The sequence below is a fragment of the Prunus avium genome, chromosome 7 (assembly GCF_965620075.1).
Source record: "Prunus avium chromosome 7, drPruAviu1.hap1.1, whole genome shotgun sequence".
NCBI lineage: Eukaryota > Viridiplantae > Streptophyta > Magnoliopsida > Rosales > Rosaceae > Prunus > Prunus avium.
Genome location: NC_142290.1, coordinates 34106209 through 34128282, shown reverse-complemented (window position 1 = coordinate 34128282; position 22074 = coordinate 34106209). Strand labels below are relative to the sequence as shown.

The 22074-nt window shown below is 39.3% G+C and overlaps 4 protein-coding genes across 5 annotated transcripts; 3 read left to right on the top strand and 1 right to left on the bottom strand.

Moving 5' to 3' along the window:
* Nucleotides 1-8955: 8955 nt before the first annotated feature.
* LOC110754762 (tail-anchored protein insertion receptor WRB-like protein) lies at nt 8956-11446 on the top strand. Its single transcript, XM_021955873.2, has 7 exons — nt 8956-9232; nt 9341-9420; nt 9562-9632; nt 10234-10304; nt 10393-10474; nt 10778-10827; nt 11053-11446. The coding sequence occupies exons 1-7, from the start codon at nt 9116-9118 to the stop codon at nt 11134-11136; spliced, it is 555 nt and encodes a 184-aa protein (XP_021811565.1). The 5' UTR covers nt 8956-9115; the 3' UTR covers nt 11137-11446.
* A 470-nt stretch (nt 11447-11916) lies between these two features.
* On the bottom strand, nt 11917-13022 carry LOC110754746 (protein ACCELERATED CELL DEATH 6-like). Its single transcript, XM_021955860.2, has 2 exons — nt 12649-13022; nt 11917-12536 (listed from the first exon to the last, which is right to left on the bottom strand). The coding sequence occupies exons 1-2, from the start codon at nt 12877-12879 to the stop codon at nt 11988-11990; spliced, it is 780 nt and encodes a 259-aa protein (XP_021811552.1). The 5' UTR covers nt 12880-13022; the 3' UTR covers nt 11917-11987.
* A 1177-nt stretch (nt 13023-14199) lies between these two features.
* Nucleotides 14200-16250, top strand: LOC110754742 (uncharacterized). Of its 2 annotated transcripts, none has more exons than XM_021955855.2 (2): nt 14200-14357; nt 15318-16250. In XM_021955855.2, the coding sequence occupies exons 1-2, from the start codon at nt 14341-14343 to the stop codon at nt 16093-16095; spliced, it is 795 nt and encodes a 264-aa protein (XP_021811547.1). In that variant the 5' UTR covers nt 14200-14340; the 3' UTR covers nt 16096-16250. The 2 variants fall into 2 exon arrangements, with proteins under 2 accessions (XP_021811547.1, XP_021811548.1); XM_021955856.2 differs by having other exon boundaries at nt 14203-14357; nt 15407-16250.
* Nucleotides 16251-16546: 296 nt separating this feature from the next.
* LOC110754741 (rab escort protein 1-like) lies at nt 16547-21482 on the top strand. The gene is made up of 9 exons (XM_021955854.2): nt 16547-17647; nt 18022-18144; nt 18622-18718; nt 19127-19165; nt 19274-19517; nt 19612-19696; nt 20326-20527; nt 20876-20956; nt 21074-21482. The coding sequence occupies exons 1-9, from the start codon at nt 16926-16928 to the stop codon at nt 21179-21181; spliced, it is 1701 nt and encodes a 566-aa protein (XP_021811546.2). The 5' UTR covers nt 16547-16925; the 3' UTR covers nt 21182-21482.
* Nucleotides 21483-22074: the final 592 nt, after the last annotated feature.

Here is a 22074-nt window from a genome sequence, read left to right as displayed (position 1 = left end):
CATTGTGGTGGTGATCACCTTGTCGAAAAATGCTTTAAACTTCATGGTTATCCTGAGTGGTGGGATACACACAAGACCCGCAATATGACACCCAAAGCTGCTTGTGTCATGACTACCGATGCATCCCCGTCTCCTGCCTTGCTCTCTGACTCCAAACCCAACTCAGGTACGCATCCCACTACATGGATAATTGATACTGGTGCCACTGATCATATGACTTTTGACTCTCACCTTTTCTCTAAACTGTCTACTCAGTCCCGTCATCCTTACATTACTAGTGCCAATGAGGTCCCTTCTAATGTTGCTGGAGAATGGACCATATCACTTTCCCCTTCTCTAGTTTTACCCCATACACTCTTAGTTCCGTCTATTAATTGCAATTTATTATCAGTTGGAAAATTACTTGATTCACATAATTGTTATGCCACCTTCTATCCTTCTCATTATACATTTCAGGATCTTTTGACTCACGAGACGATTGGGCATGGTAAACGGAGAGGGGGGTTGTATTCCTTGACAGTCTCACCACCACCACCACATGCCGCTCATACTCATGTTCCAAACTCACATGCTCACCAACAGATTTGGCTCTGGCATCGTCGCTTAGGACATCCATCTTTTGCTTATCTTCGCCGGTTGTTTCCATCTTTATTTCGAGGTCTAGTTGATCAAAAATTTCAGTGTGAAACGTGTGTATTGGCCAAAAGCCATCGTGCCGTATTTCCCTCAAGTGATAATAAAACAGAATTTCCTTTTGAATTGGTTCACTCTGATGTTTGGGGTCCTGCTAAAATCTCTTCTAATGGCAAAAGATGGTTTGTTACATTTATAGATGACTGCACCCGCATGACATGGGTGTACTTGCTCGCCCATAAAAGTGATGTTACTACCACAATCCGTGAATTCCATGCTATGATCACCACTCAGTTCCAAGCATCCATCAAAGTGTTCCGGTCCGACAATGGTGGGGAGTATGTAAATGGTGCCTTGGCTCAATTCTTCAAGAACCAAGGCATCATCCATCAAACCTCCACACCTTTCACTCCACAACAAAATGGTGTCGCCGAACGGAAGAATCGCCAATTACTTGAAGTTGCTCGTGCCTACATGCTTGATAAATCAGTTCCTCACCACTTATGGGGTCATGCTCTTCTCTCTGCAGTCTATGTGATTAATCGAGTGCCTAGTAGTGTTCTGGATTTCCAAACTCCACTAGATACCTTGGCTCATCACATCTCTCTTCCTACCATCCTCAAGTTGCCTCCTCGTGTGTTCGGTTGTGTTGTTTATGCTCATGTTCCTTCTCATCAACGGAGTAAGCTAGATCCGTGTGCCCTCCGATGTGTGTTTGTTGGATATGGCTTGAATAAAAAAGGATACAAGTGTTACCATCCTCCTACTCAAAAGCTCTTTGTCACTATGGATGCCACTTTTCATGAAGATTTGGCCTACTTTGTGGTTTCCAAGACCCCTTCTCTTCAGGGGGAGAGGGGGAGTGAAGAGAAGGACTCATCATTTGAAGAGACGATCGAAAAATATACTGAAAAAAATGGAGAAGTGCCTCAGGCGACCGGTCACGAAGAATCCAGCGACCAGTCGCGTTTTCACAGAGTTGAAAATCCTGAAGATCCTGATCTTCTCAGTTCTGACCTCAGTGAAGACCTTGAGACTATTGAACCAGAAGGTGATCCAGATGCCCCAGATGATCAACTACAAAATACAACCCCTCTTGCCCTGCCACAGCATCATTCGTCTAGTGATGAAGAAGTACTTGAGGTAATCACTGAGCCACCTAATGTTGCACCATATACACTTCCACCTAGATCCACTAGGGGAAAACCTAAACCTCAGGATGCTGTGACAGATTCTAGATGGACTGAAGCAATGGCAATTGAAATGAAAGCTTTGAAAAAGAATTCTACATGGGAAATGGTTCCTTTACCACATGGGAAGAAACTAGTTGGATGTCGGTGGATATACACTGTTAAATACAAAGCTGATGGATCCATAGACCGATACAAAGCTCGATTAGTGGCCAAGGGATATACACAAACATATGGAATTGACTACCAGGAGACGTTTGCACCAGTTGCCAAAATCAATATTGTACGTGTTCTCATATCCTTGGCTGCAAATCTTGACTGGCCACTACTGCAATATGATGTAAAGAATGCATTTCTTCATGGGGACTTACAAGAAGAAGTATATATGGATCCACCACCAGGGATTCCTATGACATCCGGTCCAAATACCGTATGCAAGCTAAGAAAATCTCTGTATGGGCTAAAGCAATCACCCCGAGCCTGGTTTGGGAGATTTACTGATTCCATGAAGCGATTTGGGTACACTCCGAGTAGCTCAGATCACACATTGTTCTTAAAGCATCGTGGTGGAAAGCTTACGGCCCTGATCATCTATGTAGATGATATGGTGGTTACCGGTAATGACAATGAAGAGATGCAGAATCTACAGAAGCTCCTTGGAAGTGAATTTGAGATGAAGGAATTGGGTGAGTTACAATATTTTCTTGGCATTGAGGTTGCTAGATCTAAACATGGCATATTTCTATCCCAAAGAAAGTATGTGTTAGATTTGTTGACAGAAACAGGAATGCTGGATTGCAAGCCAGCTGACACACCTATTGAACAGAATCACAAATTGGGAATGTATCCAGATCAAGCTCCTACTGATAAAGAAATGTATCAAAGGTTAGTTGGGCGATTGATTTATCTATCCCACACACGCCCTAACATAGCTTATGCTGTGAGTATGGTAAGCCAATTCATGCATCAACCAAGTGAAGCTCACATGAATGGAGTAATACGAATAATGTGATACTTGAAAACTGCCCCTGGAAAAGGATTGATGTTCTCCAAACATACACACATGGATCTTGAAGGATACATTGATGCTGATTGGGCAGGGTGTATCACGGATAGACGTTCAACTTCTGGATATTTTACATTTGTGGGTGGCAACTTAGTTACTTGGAGGAGTAAGAAACAAAGAGTTGTAGCAAGATCCAGTGCTGAAGCTGAGTTTAGAGGAATGGCTCAAGGAGTATGTGAATTGCTTTGGTTGCGGAGATTACTAAAGAATCTTGGCATTAAACAAGTGAATGCCACAAACCTATATTGTGACAATAAAGCTTCCATCGAGATAGCACATAATCCAGTACAACACGACCGTACTAAACATGTGGAAGTCGATCGACACTTCATCAAAGAAAAACTGGAAAAAAAGATGATTAAGTTTCCGTTCGTAAACTCAGAAAATCAACTGGCTGATATTCTGACAAAGGCAGTGTCAAGTAGAGTTTTCAATGAGTCTATTGACAAGTTGGGCATGCGTGACATCTTTGCACCAACTTGAGGGGGAGTGTTAATTATGTTGTCTAGTCAATTAATGTGGCTAGTAATAGTCAATTAATGTTTGGCACCTACTATGTTTGGCACCTTGTAGGGGTCTTTTTCATTCCAGCAGCTTGACGAATGGGCCTGGGCTGCTGTAAAGAGCAAATGGCTGGAATCGCCCCTTGTGTCTGAGTTCGAGAATCAAACCCCAAGTGTGCTTCGAAAGGGTAGCTGAGCCTTAGGAAACACCTTGGTCTTCTTCACCAACGAGACTAATAGTTGCTTGCATGTAAATATTGTGGCTTGGCATGAGAGGCTTGTGGCATGGGAGTTGAGTATTCGTGAGTTTAGCATGAGAGAGAGAAAGAGCTATGATTTCCTATGAGAAACAGAGTTTTTAAGGCAAGGGAAGAGAGGATTTGACGAGGGTTTGGCTGAAAAGAGGGAGAAGGAGACAAGGAGAGGGCAATGGGTCGCTTAAGTGATTTTCTGGCAGCTTGACGAAAGCTCTGTCAAGCACTGGAACAGTTCTGCCAGGAGGGAAAATTGGGAAGAAGGATGAATAGTGCATGAAATTGCTAGGTTTTGAAGATGAGAGGGAAGCTTGCTCTCTGGATGTGTGTTATGAGAGAGAGAGAGAGAGAGAGAGAGAGAGAGAGGAAGAAGATGGAAGAACAAAGCATGAAATTGAAGGATTCCAAAGGGGATGCTTGCCTTCAATCGATTCTCATGGTTGCTGGGAGGCTTGCAGCAACCAAGCTGAGTTGTTTTGCTGGGTAGAAAGTGCCTCCTTTTATAGGCGCTGGAAACCCTTAATTTTGTCAAGCTTCCCTCCCCTTTCTCTTCACTTTCTTCCATTTAATCTTGTTTGGTGAAACTTCCTTAGCCTGAAACCATAGGCACGCAGCTTTTTGGGGTTCCAAGGTCCTCAAGCAGCAGGACTTCTCCATGTGGGTGAGGAGCCACCCACTTTTCCTTCTTGTTCTCTCACCAAAGCTTGAAGAGGAAAGAATGGGTAAGGGTGTTGGTCAAAAAGTGATTTACTTTCATCAGCACATGGGTTTGCTTGGTTTTGATGGTTTGGCTTTGATCTGGTTTTAACAAATATGTTGGATATTTTCCACAATGCTGGGCTGGGCTATTGGTATTTTATTTCCAGCGGCCTGTGAGTTTGCTCAAGCTGCTGGAAAACAACCTATTTGATCAAGGTGTTGGATATTTTGCCTGATGTGGGACTTTTCCAAGTGTTTGCAGGCCATTGGATATTTTCCTAAGCTATTGGGTTTTCTCTCTCATGCTTACCCATATGTTTGGGCTCAAGGAATGGGCTTGAGTTTTGGTGCTCCCAAGTAGCCCAAAACTTCCACTCCTTGGACCATTAATGGGCCTCGTGAATACTCGTAACCATCCATACCACAACCCGCTCAGCAAGCCCCAGGCATTCGCATGGCTTGGGCCCACTTAAGCTTGTAGCGTGGCATGTTGCTTATTTGCTTGGCGTGGCATGTGTGCAAGCGCATATGATGAACTTTCGCGTGCCCAAATCGGGTTTCTTCTCGATAAGGTATAGCATTGGGCTGAGATGATATTTGGGCCTAGCCTTGGATTTTTTGGGCCTCAACACACCTACAATATTTGGGGGGCTTGACTAGGTTGGTTGCCTAACTAGGTTGGTTGCCTAACTTGGGGGGCTTGACTATTGTAATTAATGTTTTAGGAACTTGTATATATATGTTTTAGGAACTTGTATATATATGTGTTGATTGTAAGTAATGCAAGACATAAGAAAGAATTCTAAACCAGAAAATCTCTACACAAATCTCTACACTTTGTTTGGCAGGGACTGGCGAGCGGTCTCCGATGGCTGCGGGGCTGGTTTGGGTACCTCATCAGGAATTCAAGAACGTCAAAGTCTTCTTCAGATCGTGGCTCACTCAGACTTTGCAAAATCTTGTTTCTTTCCATTAAAACGATCAGCTTAGGTCGCAATTCATTCCACAAATCAGTTTTGACGGAGTCGATATACTAAACAATGTGACTTGCATTCGAGCGCTTTTCATCACCTTCGGCATTGTCTCGGTCATTCTCCACAACTTGCTGGAATTCGTAATACCGCTTCATGGAGAGGAAGAGCTGGAATTCCAGTGTCTGTTCGTCTGCCATGGCGGCTTAGCAAAATACGCAGTGAATTTGGGGAGAAAATAAATGGTTAAAAAACAGAGTAATTTTTTTGTTTAATATATAAATCTGTGGCTTGTTGAATACGATTCAGGAGGGTTAGATATGTAAATTTCTGTTATAGGGGGTCATAAACTGCAAATCGATTGTATCGAAACAGTACTAGCAGCAAATCAGTAGAAGCCTGCTGTTCCCTTCCCATGTGCAAACTTTCATATAGAAAATTGCTCTTGCAATATGCTTTAGACTGTTTCATTATGGTGTAACCTGGTTTCTTTTTTGTGTGGAAAAGCACTGATTAATGCCCTAATTGTAAAGCTCATTGCAATGAGGGGTGCATGAGAATGAGCAAGTTGGCAACAAAGAGTTCATGTTTCCCACTTAGGCAATGCTTGATTGTTGATTGTGTTTGGAACCAATCATTACAGGTTTGAAATCATTTGTTGTATTTTTAATGGAATTCGTATGTTCCAAACAAACTGACCTCTAGGACAATCATAACAGAGTTGGGTATGTCCCATAGGTCTTGTTTTACTGTCCAATCTACCTGAACTTACTCAGATTAAGCGAGCCCTCTCAAAAATCATGGTTAAGGTGAGACATTCTGTTACCACATCCAATTTACCAAAAATAAGGCACAAGTGACTTGCCTTGCGAAAGTAGGTTTTGAAGTTGAAAATCATTTAAGGATAAAACTCTTCCCAACGTTCACATATAATAGTATTTATATCATAAGATTTGCAGTCACATAATTTAATTGGGGACTTAGGCTCGGTCACCTTTCACATGTGATCATCTTTAATAATTTATAGGCTCAGATACTAAAAGTTGAACAAATTCATCCTCAACCAATGATGAGGAGTACATATTCATTTAATAATATTGTTACCGACAACGAGATTTAGCCTAGTTGAAAATCTTTGAAAAATGATGATATGATGGATGCAATGTGCATCGCACTAATCAATAAAAATATCACTCTTCTACAAAAACGCAGGATTATTGCTCCTCTAAGCATAAGGTGGTTGTGTACATTTAAATTGCATAGTAGCTGTGTTAGGATATGATTAACCCATAACCCATAATTAATATGACTCCTTAATTTTCATGAAAGAAATGAAAGAAAATGAATGACATAATTATTTACATCCATCTTTTATTCCAGGAGAACACAAAAGCCATTATTTTTTCAGCAAGAAAACAAATAAAAATCAACAAGAGATGAAAAGCTGTTAGGCCATCTTACGTACCATTATGATAATGCTTCGCATATAACAGTAAATGATACTCAAACAAAGCTACCGGGTCTCCATCCATGAAAGTTTACAGTAAATTAAATTAAATAAATAAAAAATTGCAACGCCAAGTTACAAAGACTTCTCTTTCAATAAATCAAAATCCCATGTCCTCGATTTTGCTGCTTCAAAAATTGTCCCCCTGCGCAATTGTCTTTCAACTAAATTGCCGAAAGTCTTCAAGGAAATCATGCTGTTAGTATACCTGAAGATGTTCAAACGCGTTCGCCTCCACTCTGTCCGATGAAGATAATGAAGAGTATCATAAATGAATCTGTGGCCTGGGAGTAATGTTTTAGCTTTGATGTATTTCATGGATTTATCTCTTACATCCCAAAAGTAAAACATACCATAAAAGCTGTCAGTTAAAAATATGCCATGCTCCCATTCACCACAAGTCTCAATTGATCTAACATCAATTGGAAACATTATGTTGTCAATTTTGTAATCTAGCTCCCACTCTTTTTTTTCATAATTTTTTAGTATCCATATCTGAAGAGAAACATACCTATATGACACAATAGCCAAACACCCTCTCACGTTAAGCAAATGATTCATACCATGACGGAAACCCTGTGATGAACTAGGATAAGGGATCCAAAAAAATTCATCTTTCTCAAAATAAAAAGAAATAATACGATTGGGTATTCTTCCACTTATATCATGATCAATCAACCAATGCATGTTTCCATATGTAGATACATTCTTGCTACTAAACTCACACTGGGGAACTGAGTGTATTTCTCTCCACGATGAAGATTTTATGTCCAATGTATAAACGTAAGCCACGATCCCGAGAGCCCTTTTAACAATACAAACAATCTTATGAGTCCTAGTTATACCATCAAATCCCATACCGTACCACTTTTTATTATAAGCTTCAACAAAGTCATTAATTGGCAACTCTAGATCTAGAACTTCTCCTCTGAGAGGATTGACCAATACGCATTTACCCATCCCTTTAAAGCAAAACAAGTTGCCAAAAACAAAATCTACTTCGTAAAAACGGAGACTGCACAAAATCTGTGCATATCTATACTTGCTTTTGAAGTCGTGCTCGCCTTTGTAGTTCAGTGATTGCAAGGCAAAGCAGTTACGGTGTCTAGGATTAAAAGACGAGGTTTGAGTAAGAAGCATAAGTTGAGGTCCTTCAACAACAGGATTAAGTGAACGTAGCGTAGCAAAAAAGGGGTTATCAACTATGCTTAGAGAGGTCTTAGATACGCTACGGATGTGACAAAGTGATTTTATCGGCAGTCTTGTAAGGACGTCGAGGAGGATATCGTCGGGTAGGTCCATTAAGGTTGGCTTCTCGTTTCCCTTAGCCCTCGACTTCTCCAACCCTAGTAACAAATTTGAATATAAGTATTGAACTCATCACGTAGATGGTTCATAAGAATTGTATCAAAGGAGTCAAGATATAATTAACACAAAATTGTATTATTTACCAAAAACAAAAACACAAACAAGTATCACAGTTGATGTCAAACAGTTACATATTCAAGTAAATTAAATTGTAACAACAAATCAACAATACTTACCTTTGATTGAAAATATTAAAAGATGTGGCATCAAAATTAATAGAAGATCGATGCATCCGGTTAAAAAGTTTCTTCCAAACCAGCAACTATCAAGGATTTCCTTCATCTTAGGTCCCAGCTGCTCTTGGTCAAGAAATAAGAATAGGGTTTGTTGATGATTTGGTGTCTTCATATACTGTGTTCGTTTTGCTAACTGGAATAGAAAAAATTAGAGTTTTCTTTTTCTTGGGCGGAAAGTAAAGAGAGTTGGAATGGAAGTAGGGTTTAGCTAGGAAACAAACAATTAATCAATAAATAATCATGGAAACTGGAATGACAAATTTAGGCTTTGATTTTATCGCGTTTCTGGAATGGTAGCGGTTACTGATATTATTGTTTTAGGGGTAAATTAGTAAATTTGCAACGTCCATACAAAGTTCTAACCTCAGATTTGGGCCAAATTTGAATTGGACCATGCCCAAGCAAATATCGGCCGCTAAATGGCCCATTTGGACTTGGGTCAGAACAACAAAGTAACCGAGAAAAACGACGACATTGACCAAAGAAAACAATTAGAAAACGACGACAATGAACAGAAAAAAAAGAAAAAAGAAAAAAAAATGAAGAGAAAACGATGACGAGACAGATGTGAGAAGCAGGAGAAAGTAACCGAGAGCCAGCCAGATGCAGAGGTGGCGGTGGTATTGAGATTCTGAGAGGACGAAGAAGGGGTGTTGTTGGTACGGATATAGCAAGGAGACCATCAGAGATGGGAGAGGTGGTTGAAACCCTAGAGGGCCATAGAAGGTCGGTGGCAGCTCCTCTCGTCTTCATACTCGTCGTCGTTTTCCAATTTGTCTCCAGGTGGCTGCAACAGTTGAAGAAGGTACTTGCTTCAACGATTATCGATACGCTTTTAAGCAATTAATGCTAATTTGGCGTGAAATCATTCTCTTAATCATGTTTCTGATTCATTAATTGTATTTATTCGCAGAGGGGAGTGAAGACTGCTACGGCAAACCGGTTGCGTGGAGAAATTAAGGAGCTTTTGAAGGAGGCAAGCTCATTGTCACAGTGAGTGATTCTTACTAATTAAATCTTATTTTCCATCAATTTAAATACATGCTATATTAATTTTGGTTTTTGGGTAATTGCATCTTCAAAGTTTTTACATTTACACTAGCAGGACTATGATCTTATTTTTGTTGAATCCAGGCCTTCAACATTTGCACAAGCTGCAAAGCTAAGGAGGATGGCAGCTGCTAAGGAGAAAGAACTTGCAAATTGTACTAGTTGCTGCAACTCCACCCATTCAATTATGTTTATATATGTTTACAAATAATTATTTGCAACATGCTTGGGTTCAAAATTGTGTTTGTATAGTAGCAGCCACATACACTTTAAGAAGATGAAGTTGTTAAGCGAAGGGTTGAATGTTTAATACAGTTTAGGTAGTTGTTCAATGTCTTTAATTACTAGGTGTCCCTGTACATTCATTTTATTGACTCAAATATCAATCTCATTCAGAGATATGAGTGGTTGATTATTTAGATTAGCCAACTTGCTGTTCTTTTATTTTTATAGCATATACTCTTAATTCCTATGTTCTCAGTACAAATTTAGTCTTGTTGGACTGCCCATCAGGTGGATGTATGATTTAGAAAACATAAAGTGAGTGCAAAAAAGATCACTTGATATAAGTTATTGCTACATTTACTTAGTTTTTTACTTCTTGTATCTATTCCCCCCTCCGTCAGCCCCATGCCGGTTATATTTTCCTATCTTTCATAGCTTCAGTACTCTATTGTGGCGCGGTTTTATTTTCTTAGTGGAGATTTGGTGCCCTACTATGGATGGGAGATTCTAACACTATTACCTGACTTCCAGATCAAGAATTGCATGGCAAGGAGAGAAAACTTTCATATGAGTTGTATCTGCAAGTTTTGTTCATCTCGAAGGTAATTATGGGTATACTAGATTTTTTAGAAGTTTTCTTTCTTCCTTAATCAAGGTTTTTTTTATTGACATACTTGGTTGTCCTCTTAGGTCTTAACGTATCTTGTGCTGATTTGGTGGTTTTGGAGGGTTCCTGTTGCCTCCATATCACAACAACTTGTGCAACCCTTTGGTAATGCATTTTTGTTCCATATTTACTTATTGAGTCCCATTCTTTCTTTCAGTATGGCTATTTGCAAGAATCTTCTGTTTTCCTCTTTATATTTGTCACTTGATGATTTGAGTTCCACTTACTACAATGCGTGTTTTTCCTTGTTATATTGGCCTATAAGTCTATGTCAGTTAGGATAATTACTAAATTTTGAAAAGAAAAAGAAGAAAGAATGGAGCAACTATATACATAAATCAGAGTAAGTAGCAGGAAGTATAACAAAACTGATTGCAATTCTGATTGATTCTTCTTGTTGCTTTGCAGGGAAAGTGCTATCATGGAGGGCTGGAGGAATTTTAAATGAAAATGTTATGGTAAATAAAGTTCGACCGGATGTTTACATTGTTATTATCTTATAGTTTTCCCGGGTGAAACCTTATGTCGGAAAAGGGGTTTTAAGTGATCCCTTAAGCAAAGATGCTGAATCTCTTGGGCTCTTAGCAACTTAATGATCTAACTACTGTCAGGTGCTCTTTTAATTACTATGTAATAAGGGTCTACAGTTTTCTCATAGTGCTTTTTTCGTTATGTGTTTGCAGGTAGGAATTATACCTTGGTTGATATTATCTACTAGGGTTAGCAAATTTGTTTGTCGACTGTTCAAGTTCAAAGAATTGAAGTGATCGTCCTGTGAAGTGGTTACTATGAGAAAAGTAATTAGGACTGCTTTGCTTTACTTCGTAACAATATCTAAACAGAGCTTAGAAATTTGGAAACTACGGACCCTCTGCCATCCATTGCAGCAGAGCCGTTTCATGAGCCGGGGGGGCTAAGTGCAGTTCTTTGTTAGTCAAAGAATTTGTATTGATTTGCTGTACTTTTTTGGTCTATGTAAATTTAGTTTAGTATTTGTGAACTCTGTAGTATGTAGAAAACGGAAAACTTATTCTTTAATTTTATTTACTGAAAGAAAGATCTAGTCAGATGCTGTGATGTATTCTGTGTTTGCCACTCAGTACTCAGCTTTCTTTGAGGGATGGGTGTGTTCCTGTCATCGTTCGTGTTGAAGAAACTTGGTTATTTATATAGTTAATTCTTTTAACCGATCTAGCCATGGTTGCTTTGCTTGTATAAAGTAAGTTCTGTTTATTTTACTTTAACGATTTCAAGCCTCATAACATGGAAACAGACAGATAAAAACCTTAAACAGAGAATCACGGAGCAATAGAACATTTCGTTTTGTGTTATTGGTCTGCATAGCAGCATAGATTTTTAGGTCCATGTTCATGGAGTTCATTGTTTGTAGAATATGTAGAAAATTCAATTACATTCAAAACCCTTTCTTTGAATTTAGTTGGCATGAGGACAATCCAGTAAAATATCGTGTTGTCTTCTGTGGCAAGCATTGGCCTGCTTCAGTATTTGATACCTCGAGTTAGAAAGAGATCAGATAACTTTGGACATGTGACAAAAGGCTTAGATTAGATTAGAAATCAAAGTAAAAAACAAGACAAGAAGAGAATCTTTGGTTCAACTAAGCTGCAGTGGCAGCATGATTAAAATGCCTCCGAAAAGCTTTGGCAGATGGACGGCCAAGCATGAAGAAAGCTGCCCAAAAGTACCAGCAGCCAAGCACACAAGCCGCCACCGCAAGCCGCGGAGAATGACCTGACGCTGCATATGCCCCAGAAATGAATGCAGTCGCCATGAAAATCAAGGCGGACATGGTCGAAGATAAGGACAAAACAATGGCATCCGGCCCTGGCAAATAAAAGTGCATCAAGACAGAACAAGCCGACATACACAGGGCCAGTGTATCTGTTACAACAAAAACTATCAAAGCTGCATTTCTTGCTAGACTTGCTTGGCCTCCTCCTTTTTCGCTTTCGTAACCAGCCATGGCGAAACCCGCTACGAAAGTCACAGTTGCTATCAGTGTAGCCATTACCAGATGAGCTTCTTTCACTTCCTTCAATATTACATCAGCGTCTTTGCCACATTTGAACACACTGAATCCCCTGCAGCTACTACCACCTTTCTTCTCCTCCACCTCCTCCATTTCGGCTTTTGCGTTTGAGCGCTCCTGTATATATGTACGTATATAAATGTTAGGTGTACATACGGAGTTGTCTAATTAGAAAAGTGCAGCTAGCTAACCTTTCTAAAGTAAACAAAAAAATGCGTACTTTACATACCTTCAGTGTCGGCAGCAGAGAATCATCATCAGCTATAATAATATGTAAAGCGTTCAAGTTTTCCTTGTTATAAACCAGTAGCTGCTCACAGCAACCAGGACAGTGAGAAAGAACTGCTGGTAGCTTGGCCTCTTCTGCAGCATTGTGTACATCAAGATCCATGCCAGCTTCATGGTTTCTCCGATCTGCTGGTAGCTTGGCCTCGGCCAAATTCCAAGCCTCCATTTTCATTTTTCTGGTTCCTTGTTTCTCTTGGAAGCGTGATCTATCTGAATCTACCAAACGAGAGGCCTTCTTCCAAGTCCATCTTCTGTGGACTGAATTATTGGGTAGGTCCTATATTATATTTATTCAAGTGGGTCTTATATTTATTCAAATGCAGCTTTATGCTGTTTTTTTGGCACGTGGGGAGATTTCTACTTTTATTTTTTATTTCTTCTTCTTTGGGTATGGATATTTATAATTCTTGGGTCTCCTCTCCTCCAGCAGACTGCAGACTTGCTAAAAGGATCGTTTAACAAACATAATTAATTTACTGCTTTAAAATGGATTATCAAATGCTAATCAAGCTGGCATTTTCTTAATCTATGTCCCATTTGCCAAATCTTAAATTTTTCATTGGTTTGTAAACTGGACCCTCTTCGCAGAGCAGATTCCAATACTTTTGTTCAAATGTTTTTGCATTGGGGTTCGTCCAAAGATGCAGTAAAGATGCTCTTTTGAGAAAAAAAAAGGGTCTTTCTTTTTTAATTTTTAATTAAAATACTATAAAGATAAAAGTACCTAAATATAGATAGTCGGCAGACGTTCATTTAACTGTTGAAGGAGACCAAACCCAAAAACGTTAAAAATTTGGGGAACCCGAAACTCGAGCTTCCTTGGCTTCGGTTTGGTTTCTGGACTTCTTTCTTCCATGCTTTGTGTTTGTGGGCTTCTCCCTCCATTTGTTTTCTTCTGCCAGTTTTGTGGCTTTATGAAGTTACTCTTTTACCCCAATAAAGGTCTTTGTCCATTTGCAAACTAGTCCCTGGAAGAGTCCGTTGGTTTTGAGGACTATTCTTATTCAATCTAATCTACGAGGATTTATCTTTTGAAAAAAAAATATATATATGGGAATGGGGATTCAAACTTTGGTATAAGAAGGTGAACTCGTTACTCTAGCCAACTGAATAAACTCATGTATACTATTGTGTTTCAGTTTTTTGATTCAAGCCTAAATTTTAAAATGTCATGCCTCGTTGATTTTTATTCTATTCCAAAATTGCCCCTATAATCAATCAGGCATTTAATTCCCACAAATTTTGGAGTTTAAAATCTCTCAATTATGACGTTCAAATAGTAGAGAACTCCAAAAAAAAATCCCACAAATTTGGAAATTTAAATCCAAAAACAGAAAATACACATACATCAAAATGACTTTGGATTGCATCACATGTTATTTTGGGTTGGACCCAGATCATAGTGTAAAGGGTCGGGTCAAAGCCCAAGAAACTGTTGGGCCATGAACCCAAGTAAAAAAGCAAAACAAAACAAAAAGGCAAATATTTAAGGAGCCTCTCGATAATTTTGGTTTCCCCTTCGAACAAGCTTGGTTAGGGTTTGGTAGATAACAGTTAAACAATTCGATTTTTCAGTCGTTCCTTCTCCTTTAGAGAGTCGCAGCTGCCTTCGAAGACTCAAATCGTCGCAGCCATGTACGGATCGAGAGGGTAAGCCTAGTTCGATTTTGGTTGCATCTTTCAAATATCTGTGTGTTTCTTGTGATCTTCTTGTCACTGTTTTGCTGCGTTATGTTGCTAAATTTGTGATTGATTATCTTGGAAACCTGATTGATGGTTTAATCTGATTCTGAAGCGTCTTGGATTAAGAAAATTAATGAGGAAGAGGAATTGGTTTATTTGATAATTTGATTTCGTGGCTCTTGTATATTTGCACGTAGAATTGAGTTTTGGGAATTTTAGTTTTTGATAGGTGTTTGCTTTCAATCTAAGCTATAAACATAGTTGGGTCTTTTTTCTCATTCGTCAAGTTAGTAAAATACGTAGAGCTTGGCTTGGTATTGACCGTTTATGTAATTCATCAAACAAAATTCCTGCAACTCTCATATGAGAAAGACAGGTGAACCATTGCAAAGCTCATTGACTATGCAATGGGAACCCAATTTAAATAAATAAGTAAATGGCCCATTTTACCTGTTCGGAAGTAAGGGCGAAATAGAAACTTAATCTATCTTTCAAGGACTAAAAGTGTAGTTTTTGAGCCTAAAATTTACTGAATTTATGATTTTCATGAGCAGTCTGTGACATGTTGGAATGGATAGAGAAATTGATTCTATATTATTAAAACCTGAGAGTATATATAAGCTATGTTCAATTGTGTGAATGCGAACGTAATGCTTCTGCATGTGACATGTCATATGGTTTCTTGCGTTTGGTAGCATCAGTTGGTTGATATCTTATATAGGAAAAGGTGTTTTCTTTTCTATGCTTTGCTATGCATCTGTGGTTATTTCTGTTTTTGTCTGTTTGATATGGGGCTGGTAGATATAATTATATTTTTTGAGAATAACAAATGTAAGGTTTTAGACATTAGGTGTCAGGGAAGTGTGGGTTGGGTTTGGTTTTATTAACAGGTTTAGTGGGGGATTTTTTTCTTTTTTGGGTATTAAGGGCAATGTTGGGAACCGGGGGGGTTTCGGACGGGTACGAGGTCGGCTCAAAGAGACCAAGAATGATGGACTCGAATCCCTACTTCGCAGTGAGCAGCGGCACAAGTGGCTTTCAACCTTACAACTATGGTGGGGGTTATCAGCCCCCTGCCTTTCCTGTGGCCCGTCTCAGGGGGCTTCCTTTCAACTGCACTGATATCGACATCTTCAAGTTCTTTGCGGGACTGGATATTGTTGATGTGTTGCTGGTCAACAAGAATGGACGCTTCTCAGGGGAGGCCTTTGTAGTCTTTGCTGGACCCATGCAGGTTGAGTTTGCTCTTCATAGAGATCGTCAGAACATGGGGCGGAGGTATGTAGAAGTTTTCCGGTGCAAGAGGCAGGACTACTACAATGCTGTTGCAGCGGAGGTAAACTATGAAGGTATTTATGATAATGACTATCAAGGAAGTCCTCCTCCATCTAAATCAAAGAGGTTCAGCGACAAGGACCAAATGGAGTACACTGAGATATTGAAGATGCGCGGTCTCCCCTTCTCTGTAAAAAAATCTGAAATTCTTGATTTTTTTGGAGAATTCAAGGTTGTAGAAGACAGGGTGCATATTGCTTGCCGCCCGGATGGAAAATCTACTGGAGAGGCATATGTTGAGTTTGTTTCTGCGGAAGAGGCTAAAAAGGCAATGTGCAAGGACAAGATGACAATTGGGTCGAGGTACGTGGAGCTGTTTCCATCGACACCAGATGAAGCTAGACGGGCTGAATCCAGATCAAGGCAGTGATGATCAGAGACAGTGTAAACTTTTTTATGTGAAATTTCCATTGTGGGGCTAAAACATTTTTCTCTTTAGGTTATATACAAACATCATTTGTTATCTTTTTAAATGGTTAAATTGAAGTCCATATGTGGACAAAAGGAACATGTGGGTTATCTTTACTAGCATCTGCTACCACAGTTGTTGTGGTTCTACTTTCTGTTTCGTAATTGCTTCATTTTTCTGCTTGGTTATCAAACCGCCCGCTTAGCCATATGAGCAAGCAAATTTGCTCAATGAAAGAAATTGGATGGATATGATTTCTAAGTGGCGGGTGCTGTCATAATTCCTTATTTTTCTGTGTGAAAAATTAAAGCACTACCAAGCGCAAATCAAATTTCAAGGCAAGTGCTGTGCTGAGCTGATCATAAGTAACTGTACTGCGGGGATTATATTTGATCTCAAACTCCATAAAAGGCAATGAAAAGGAATGCACTACTTCCTTCCAATGGGGAAGATCCTCATAGAATTTATGGAGCACTTCCTGTTCCTGAGCACTAAAGCTCACCTGACCTGAGTCGGACTCGTGATTTTAGACATTATACTAGCTGGGCTCTGTTCTTCAGGAACCAAAAAAAGAAATGAGAGTATCATTTCAAGGTCATTTTTGGTATATTGAAATTATTCATTAAACTCTCCGAGCACCGGTCTCATTTCACAGTTTCACTTAGCCTTGCTTCTTCTTCTTCTTCTTTCACTGCGGGTCGCCGTAGCTTCTTCCGCCGAGTACAGAAATTCTATTTGCTGAGAGCTCTTCCTTTACCCTCTGAAATTTCTTTCCATCCCCACCCAGTGCCATGACTGAATTACCTTCGTACCTTCCAATCGAACTTGAAACCACAACCTTTGACCTCATCGTTGTCGGGACAGGAATCCCCGAATCAGTAATCGCTGCCGCAGCCTCTGCCAGCGGAAAAACCGTCCTCCACCTAGACCCAAACTCCTTTTACGGCAGCCACTCCGCCTCTCCTCACCTTAATGACCTCACTTCCTTCCTAAATTACCATGCTACCCTACCCTCCACCACCGCCGCCAATACCACCTCTGCAAGTAGCAGCCATGATTTCACCGCCCTATATCTCAGCCTCCAATCGCTATACTCCAACGTTGAGACTGCCAACTATGCCCCCGAAACACTAGCACAACACTCCACACAATTCAGCGTCGACCTTGGCGGGCCAAGGGTTTTTCTTTGCGCCGACAAAGCCACCGACCTTCTGATCAAATCGGGCGTAAACTCGTATTTGGATTTCAAGGGCATCGAAGCGAGCTTCATTTGGGATGGAAGTGGGAGGCTTTGTGATGTGCCGGACTCTCGATCAGCAATATTCAAAGACAAGAGCTTGAGTCTTCTAGAGAAGAACCAGCTCATGAGGTTCTTCAAGCTTGTTCAGCGGCATTTGGGAGCCTCCAACGGCGATGATGAAGGGAGGGAAAGTTCGAAGATTTCAGAGGAGGATTTGGAGAGCCCCTTTGTTGAGTTCTTGAAGAAGATGCACTTGCCGCCCAAGATAAAATCGTACAGATCGCATTGCCTTTCTCTATCTGTTAGTGATAGCACTTTTTTTTCCCATGTCTCATTTGTTTTGATAAGACTGCTTTGCTTTACTGGGGTTTTGAGTTTTCCCCATTGCTTCAGTGAGCTGTTGGCGATTGAAACATTTATAGATACCCATTAGTACTCTTTGCTGCTTGTTACATTATTTATCGTAAAAAGGAAAAAGGGAATATAGTTTTTATTATTATCTATAATTCTGTTGTTTTTCCTTCAAATAAAGCAAGCATTGGTTGTCCTGAAACATGTTTCTCAAATGAGTTATTCTGTTTGGTTTTGTCACCTCGAAGAGTTTTATTTTCGGTATTCTGAGATATTTTTTTGTTTCTTCCATATAGGATTATTCTGTATGCCATTTGCTTGGTAGATTATGATCAAGATAACTTGGAAGTTTGTAAATCTGTGCTTAAGACCAGAGATGGGATGGAGCGGTTAGCTCTCTACCAAAATTCGATTGGCAGGTTAGTTTTGTTATTAGGTTTTGTACTTAACGTTTATTATATGACATTTTAGGTACTGTGTAGTACTATTGTAGTGATGCTCGACCCAGTACCTCTGTAGTATTTATACTATCAATGAGTTTATTTATTCATCCATGATCTAGGCTCAGTTTGAATATTTTGAAGAATAAGTCTTTGAGCAATAAAAAAAACTGAAGAAACTCCACAATGTTTATGGGAATGGTTTATGATTGTGGAGAATATGTACAGCTGTCTAGAATGGGAAGCAATAAGGAAGTATGAATGGGCAGAATCCTGTCAATTTCATTGAAATTAAAATTTCAGAAAAGAGAGCTTTTCTTCTTAGATGTGTTGTATTTCTTACGTGAGCCAACTGATTTTGATGTGTCCCTTGAATCAATACTTATTGGCCTCAAAGTTATATAAAAGAAGCTAGTATGCCACAAATAGGTTCTTTATCATTCTTGTTCTTCTTAGGTATGGTGCGTCTGGGGCTTTGCTTTATCCTACTTATGGTCTTGGGGAGTTATCACAAGCCTTTTGCCGTCGCGCTGCTGTTAAAGGTTGCATTTATGTAAGTTTAAGCGGAAGTATCTGTTACTTAATTTCAAGGAAAAAAGTATCCTAAAGTTATTGGCCTGTACATACTTCTTCATATCTGTCCACCCTTATTTATTTATTTATTATTGGCCTATATGTGTGGTCTTATTTAACTTTTACTCATTTCTTTGTTGAAATTTTTGGTTTGTCTCCAACTCTGTGTATTTTGCAAATTGTGAATCATGCTATTTGTAAAAAGAATGGTGGGTGAGCTTAATGTTTTAGCTCTACTTATTTACTTTTATAGGAGTTGGAGTTATGTTCATGTGCATTAGTTCCTACTGCTTAATCCATAGCATTCACTGGAAGTATAGATAAACATACATACATACATACATACAGTTGGAATGCTTATCCTTGTCTGAAAAATATTTTAATGCAGGTTCTGCGAATGCCAGTGACTGCTCTGCTTATTGACCAGGTATGGGCATGAGGGTACTTATTGTTGTTTCTGATGTAACATATTTATGGAAATAAATTTTTACCTGAAAGTTGTGAATTAGTTAATGTTTATCAAGGACTTTTGCAGAATAGTGGACAATACAAGGGTGTTAGATTAGCTTCAGGCGAGGATTTGTTTAGTCATCAGCTGGTTTTGGATCCAACCTTCATAGTCCCTTTGCCGCCAGCTTCATCTCCACCAGACCTGAGAGAAAGTTTTCAAGTTTTAAGTCTGAAAGATGATAAAAGAAAGGTGGCTAGGGGAATATGTATAATTAGCAGTTCCTTGAAGCCAGATATATCACATTTTTTGCTCATATATCCTCCTAGATGTAAGAATTAACTCTGGTTATGTTAGTGTGCTTTGTTGAAACTGAATAATAGAACTAAAATTGTTTGTCTCCTTTCCTCCCCCCTCCTCCCCAGCTTTGTTTCCTGAGCAGGATACTTCAATTCGGGCTCTCCAGATAGGAGGCGGTTTGGACAAACTGGCTGTTTGTCCATCAGGCATGTATGTTTATGCTAAATTTTTGAAGATAATAATTCTCTCCCTCTCTCTGCATTGACACAGAGATATATACACATTTTCTTTTATCTTTTATCTTGACATTCTTTTTAACTTTTTTTAATATCTTGATGGCTAAATATTTGGCAATTATGCATTACATGTACAACTTCAAGTATATGTTAGGCACATCATATCTGTTCTCCATGCTATAGCAATGAGATCTGATAGACCAACTACCCTGAAGCAATGAAAAAGAACTACCACTTGCCACCTACATATGTGGATTTGTAACTGTATATTTAATGAACCCAAGTTGGTTGACTTATTAAGCTCTAAAAATAAAAATGGTCAAGCCTTTGGTTTCCTGTAGTTATGATATGGAACTGCCTAAATACTTGGTCCTATTGCCTAGAAATGTCTAATGTTAGGTCGCGAAGTATATCAACTTGTTAATAGTTATTGACTCTTATCTAGTCATGGTTGCTATTCTTTCTTCTTTTGGGATTGTCTTTAAAAAAAGAGTTTCTATACCGGGTATTTACCATTGTATATATGGATTAGATATTAGATACCCACCCTCACACTTTCCAGGAATCTGTTAAATTTGACTTTGTTTACCATCTCTTCTTCAGGTTTGTGTTGTACTTTTCTGGTTTATGTGATGATGCAGGACAGGGGAAAAGGTTGCTACATGCGGCCATGAATGCTCTTCTCACCCTTCCTGTTTCTGCGAATCCTGAAAGTTGTTCTGCAGCTGGTAGTGAAGATGCAGAAGTAAAACCCACCCTGCTTTGGAGCATGTTATACATTCAGGAGCTCACAACGGTGCCCACTGTATGTCTGCACTAAAGTTTGTTTCTCAGTAATTCTATGTCTTGCATTGTGATTGTTCGCTTGTTTAATGCTTTTTTGTTCTTTGCCGCCTTTGATGTTTAGCAATGATGATGAGGATGTTGATGTGTTCTCATATATGTATTAAATTTGTGGATGCCAATGTGATGACTTGTTCTCATCTGTGGATGATTTGAGGATCAAACTGAAAAAGGGCACATGTGATGTAGATATAATATTTACCTTTTTGGAAAGACATTGGAACCATGTTGTAGTTGTTTTTGTTAATGCGACATGAATCTTGATAGAGGTATGACCTGTGATGCCTTTTCTGATTTGCATTGATTTCAGGGTCAATATGAAAATATCATCTCCACTCCGATGCTAGATGGAAATATTAACTTTAGTGATCTGATAGAATCAACTGTGGTGGTATTCCCTCTTTTAACTGGCTTAAGTTTGATAACTTTCACCATGCCTAATTACTTGTTACATATCACCTAATGTTAAGCCCTTATAAAATTTGGTGTTGGTGCTGGTACTTGACAGCTTTTCCAGAAGATGTATCCAGATGAGGTATTCTTTCCGGAGACACCCTCCTCCCCTGAGGTGCCTGAGAATTCAGAGGATGTTACCGAGCTTAGTCTAGAGAACTAATGGTGGTTTGTTGGACTCAAGTCAGTGTCTGCTGTACTAGGGCATTAAGTCATCCCCTCAAATGCATTGCCGCAGGAATTTGCAGACGTCAAAATATGACTGCTAGCATCTTGTATACTAGAACAACAAGCAGGGTACTTCTTGCTTCCTATAATTCGGCAAGCATTACCCATTATCAATTGTACTGCTATTGCCCGGAGCCCTACTTTGACTTTATTGTGATATCCAAAAGGGCCAACATTTTGTGTCAAAGTTCAAAAAATATTTAGTTAACTATCTTGCCTCCAGTTACAATTGACAATTCATTTCTGACTGCATGTTTATTTTTCATCTCCATTGAATGAACGAGAACATCGTTCTAGTTGCTATGCTAGTGTCAATCGCGCATGATGCTATCACAACTCTTGTTTATAGGTGATGCAGAAAATTTGGAACCAGCAATTTTGTTGACAGATTTTACTGGAGATATAGGTGAAGTCCAACCGTCCCAATTTGCAATTTAGAGAATAAGAAAGGCCTTATTAGCAAATCACAAAAAAGAAACACTGAAGTTCCGGTGAGCCCAACCGTCCCAACCGTCCAATCTCATAAAAAGGTGCGCTTCAATGGCAGTTTCTGGTTTACTGGAAATTGCATACTACTAAGGGAGCTGAATTTAATTATTTTTATAATTCATTTGTAACGCCCTTTGTGCCACTTCTCAAACATGCCCAAAGCCAAAGGTGGTTGCTCTGGCTTTCCTGAATCGGGACCCAGTTTTCTTTTTCTTTGATACATGTGCCCCTACCATCGCGCCATAATTTAATAATCCAGCATTCTGAAGCGGAATATTTTTGGGTCATTCCAAGGTTAATTTAGTAAGTGCAAGTTTTTCCATGGCATAACAGGTAATT

What these genes read in the sequence shown, in the direction of transcription:
- LOC110754762 (XM_021955873.2), top strand. Translation starts at nt 9,116, where the DNA reads ATGGGAGAGGTGGTTGAAACCCTAGAGGGCCATAGAAGGTCGGTGGCA. An exon ending in GGCTGCAACAGTTGAAGAAG is followed by an intron (nt 9,233 to 9,340) that starts GTACTTGCTTCA and finishes ATTTATTCGCAG; the next exon opens with AGGGGAGTGAAGACTGCTAC. An exon ending in GAGGCAAGCTCATTGTCACA is followed by an intron (nt 9,421 to 9,561) that starts GTGAGTGATTCT and finishes TGTTGAATCCAG; the next exon opens with GCCTTCAACATTTGCACAAG.
- LOC110754746 (XM_021955860.2), bottom strand. Translation starts at nt 12,879, where the DNA reads ATGAAAATGGAGGCTTGGAATTTGGCCGAGGCCAAGCTACCAGCAGAT. An exon ending in CTCTGCTGCCGACACTGAAG is followed by an intron (nt 12,537 to 12,648) that starts GTATGTAAAGTA and finishes ACATATATACAG; the next exon opens with GAGCGCTCAAACGCAAAAGC.
- LOC110754741 (XM_021955854.2), top strand. Translation starts at nt 16,926, where the DNA reads ATGACTGAATTACCTTCGTACCTTCCAATCGAACTTGAAACCACAACC. An exon ending in GCTCATATATCCTCCTAGAT is followed by an intron (nt 19,518 to 19,611) that starts GTAAGAATTAAC and finishes CCTCCTCCCCAG; the next exon opens with CTTTGTTTCCTGAGCAGGAT. An exon ending in AGCTCACAACGGTGCCCACT is followed by an intron (nt 20,528 to 20,875) that starts GTATGTCTGCAC and finishes CATTGATTTCAG; the next exon opens with GGTCAATATGAAAATATCAT.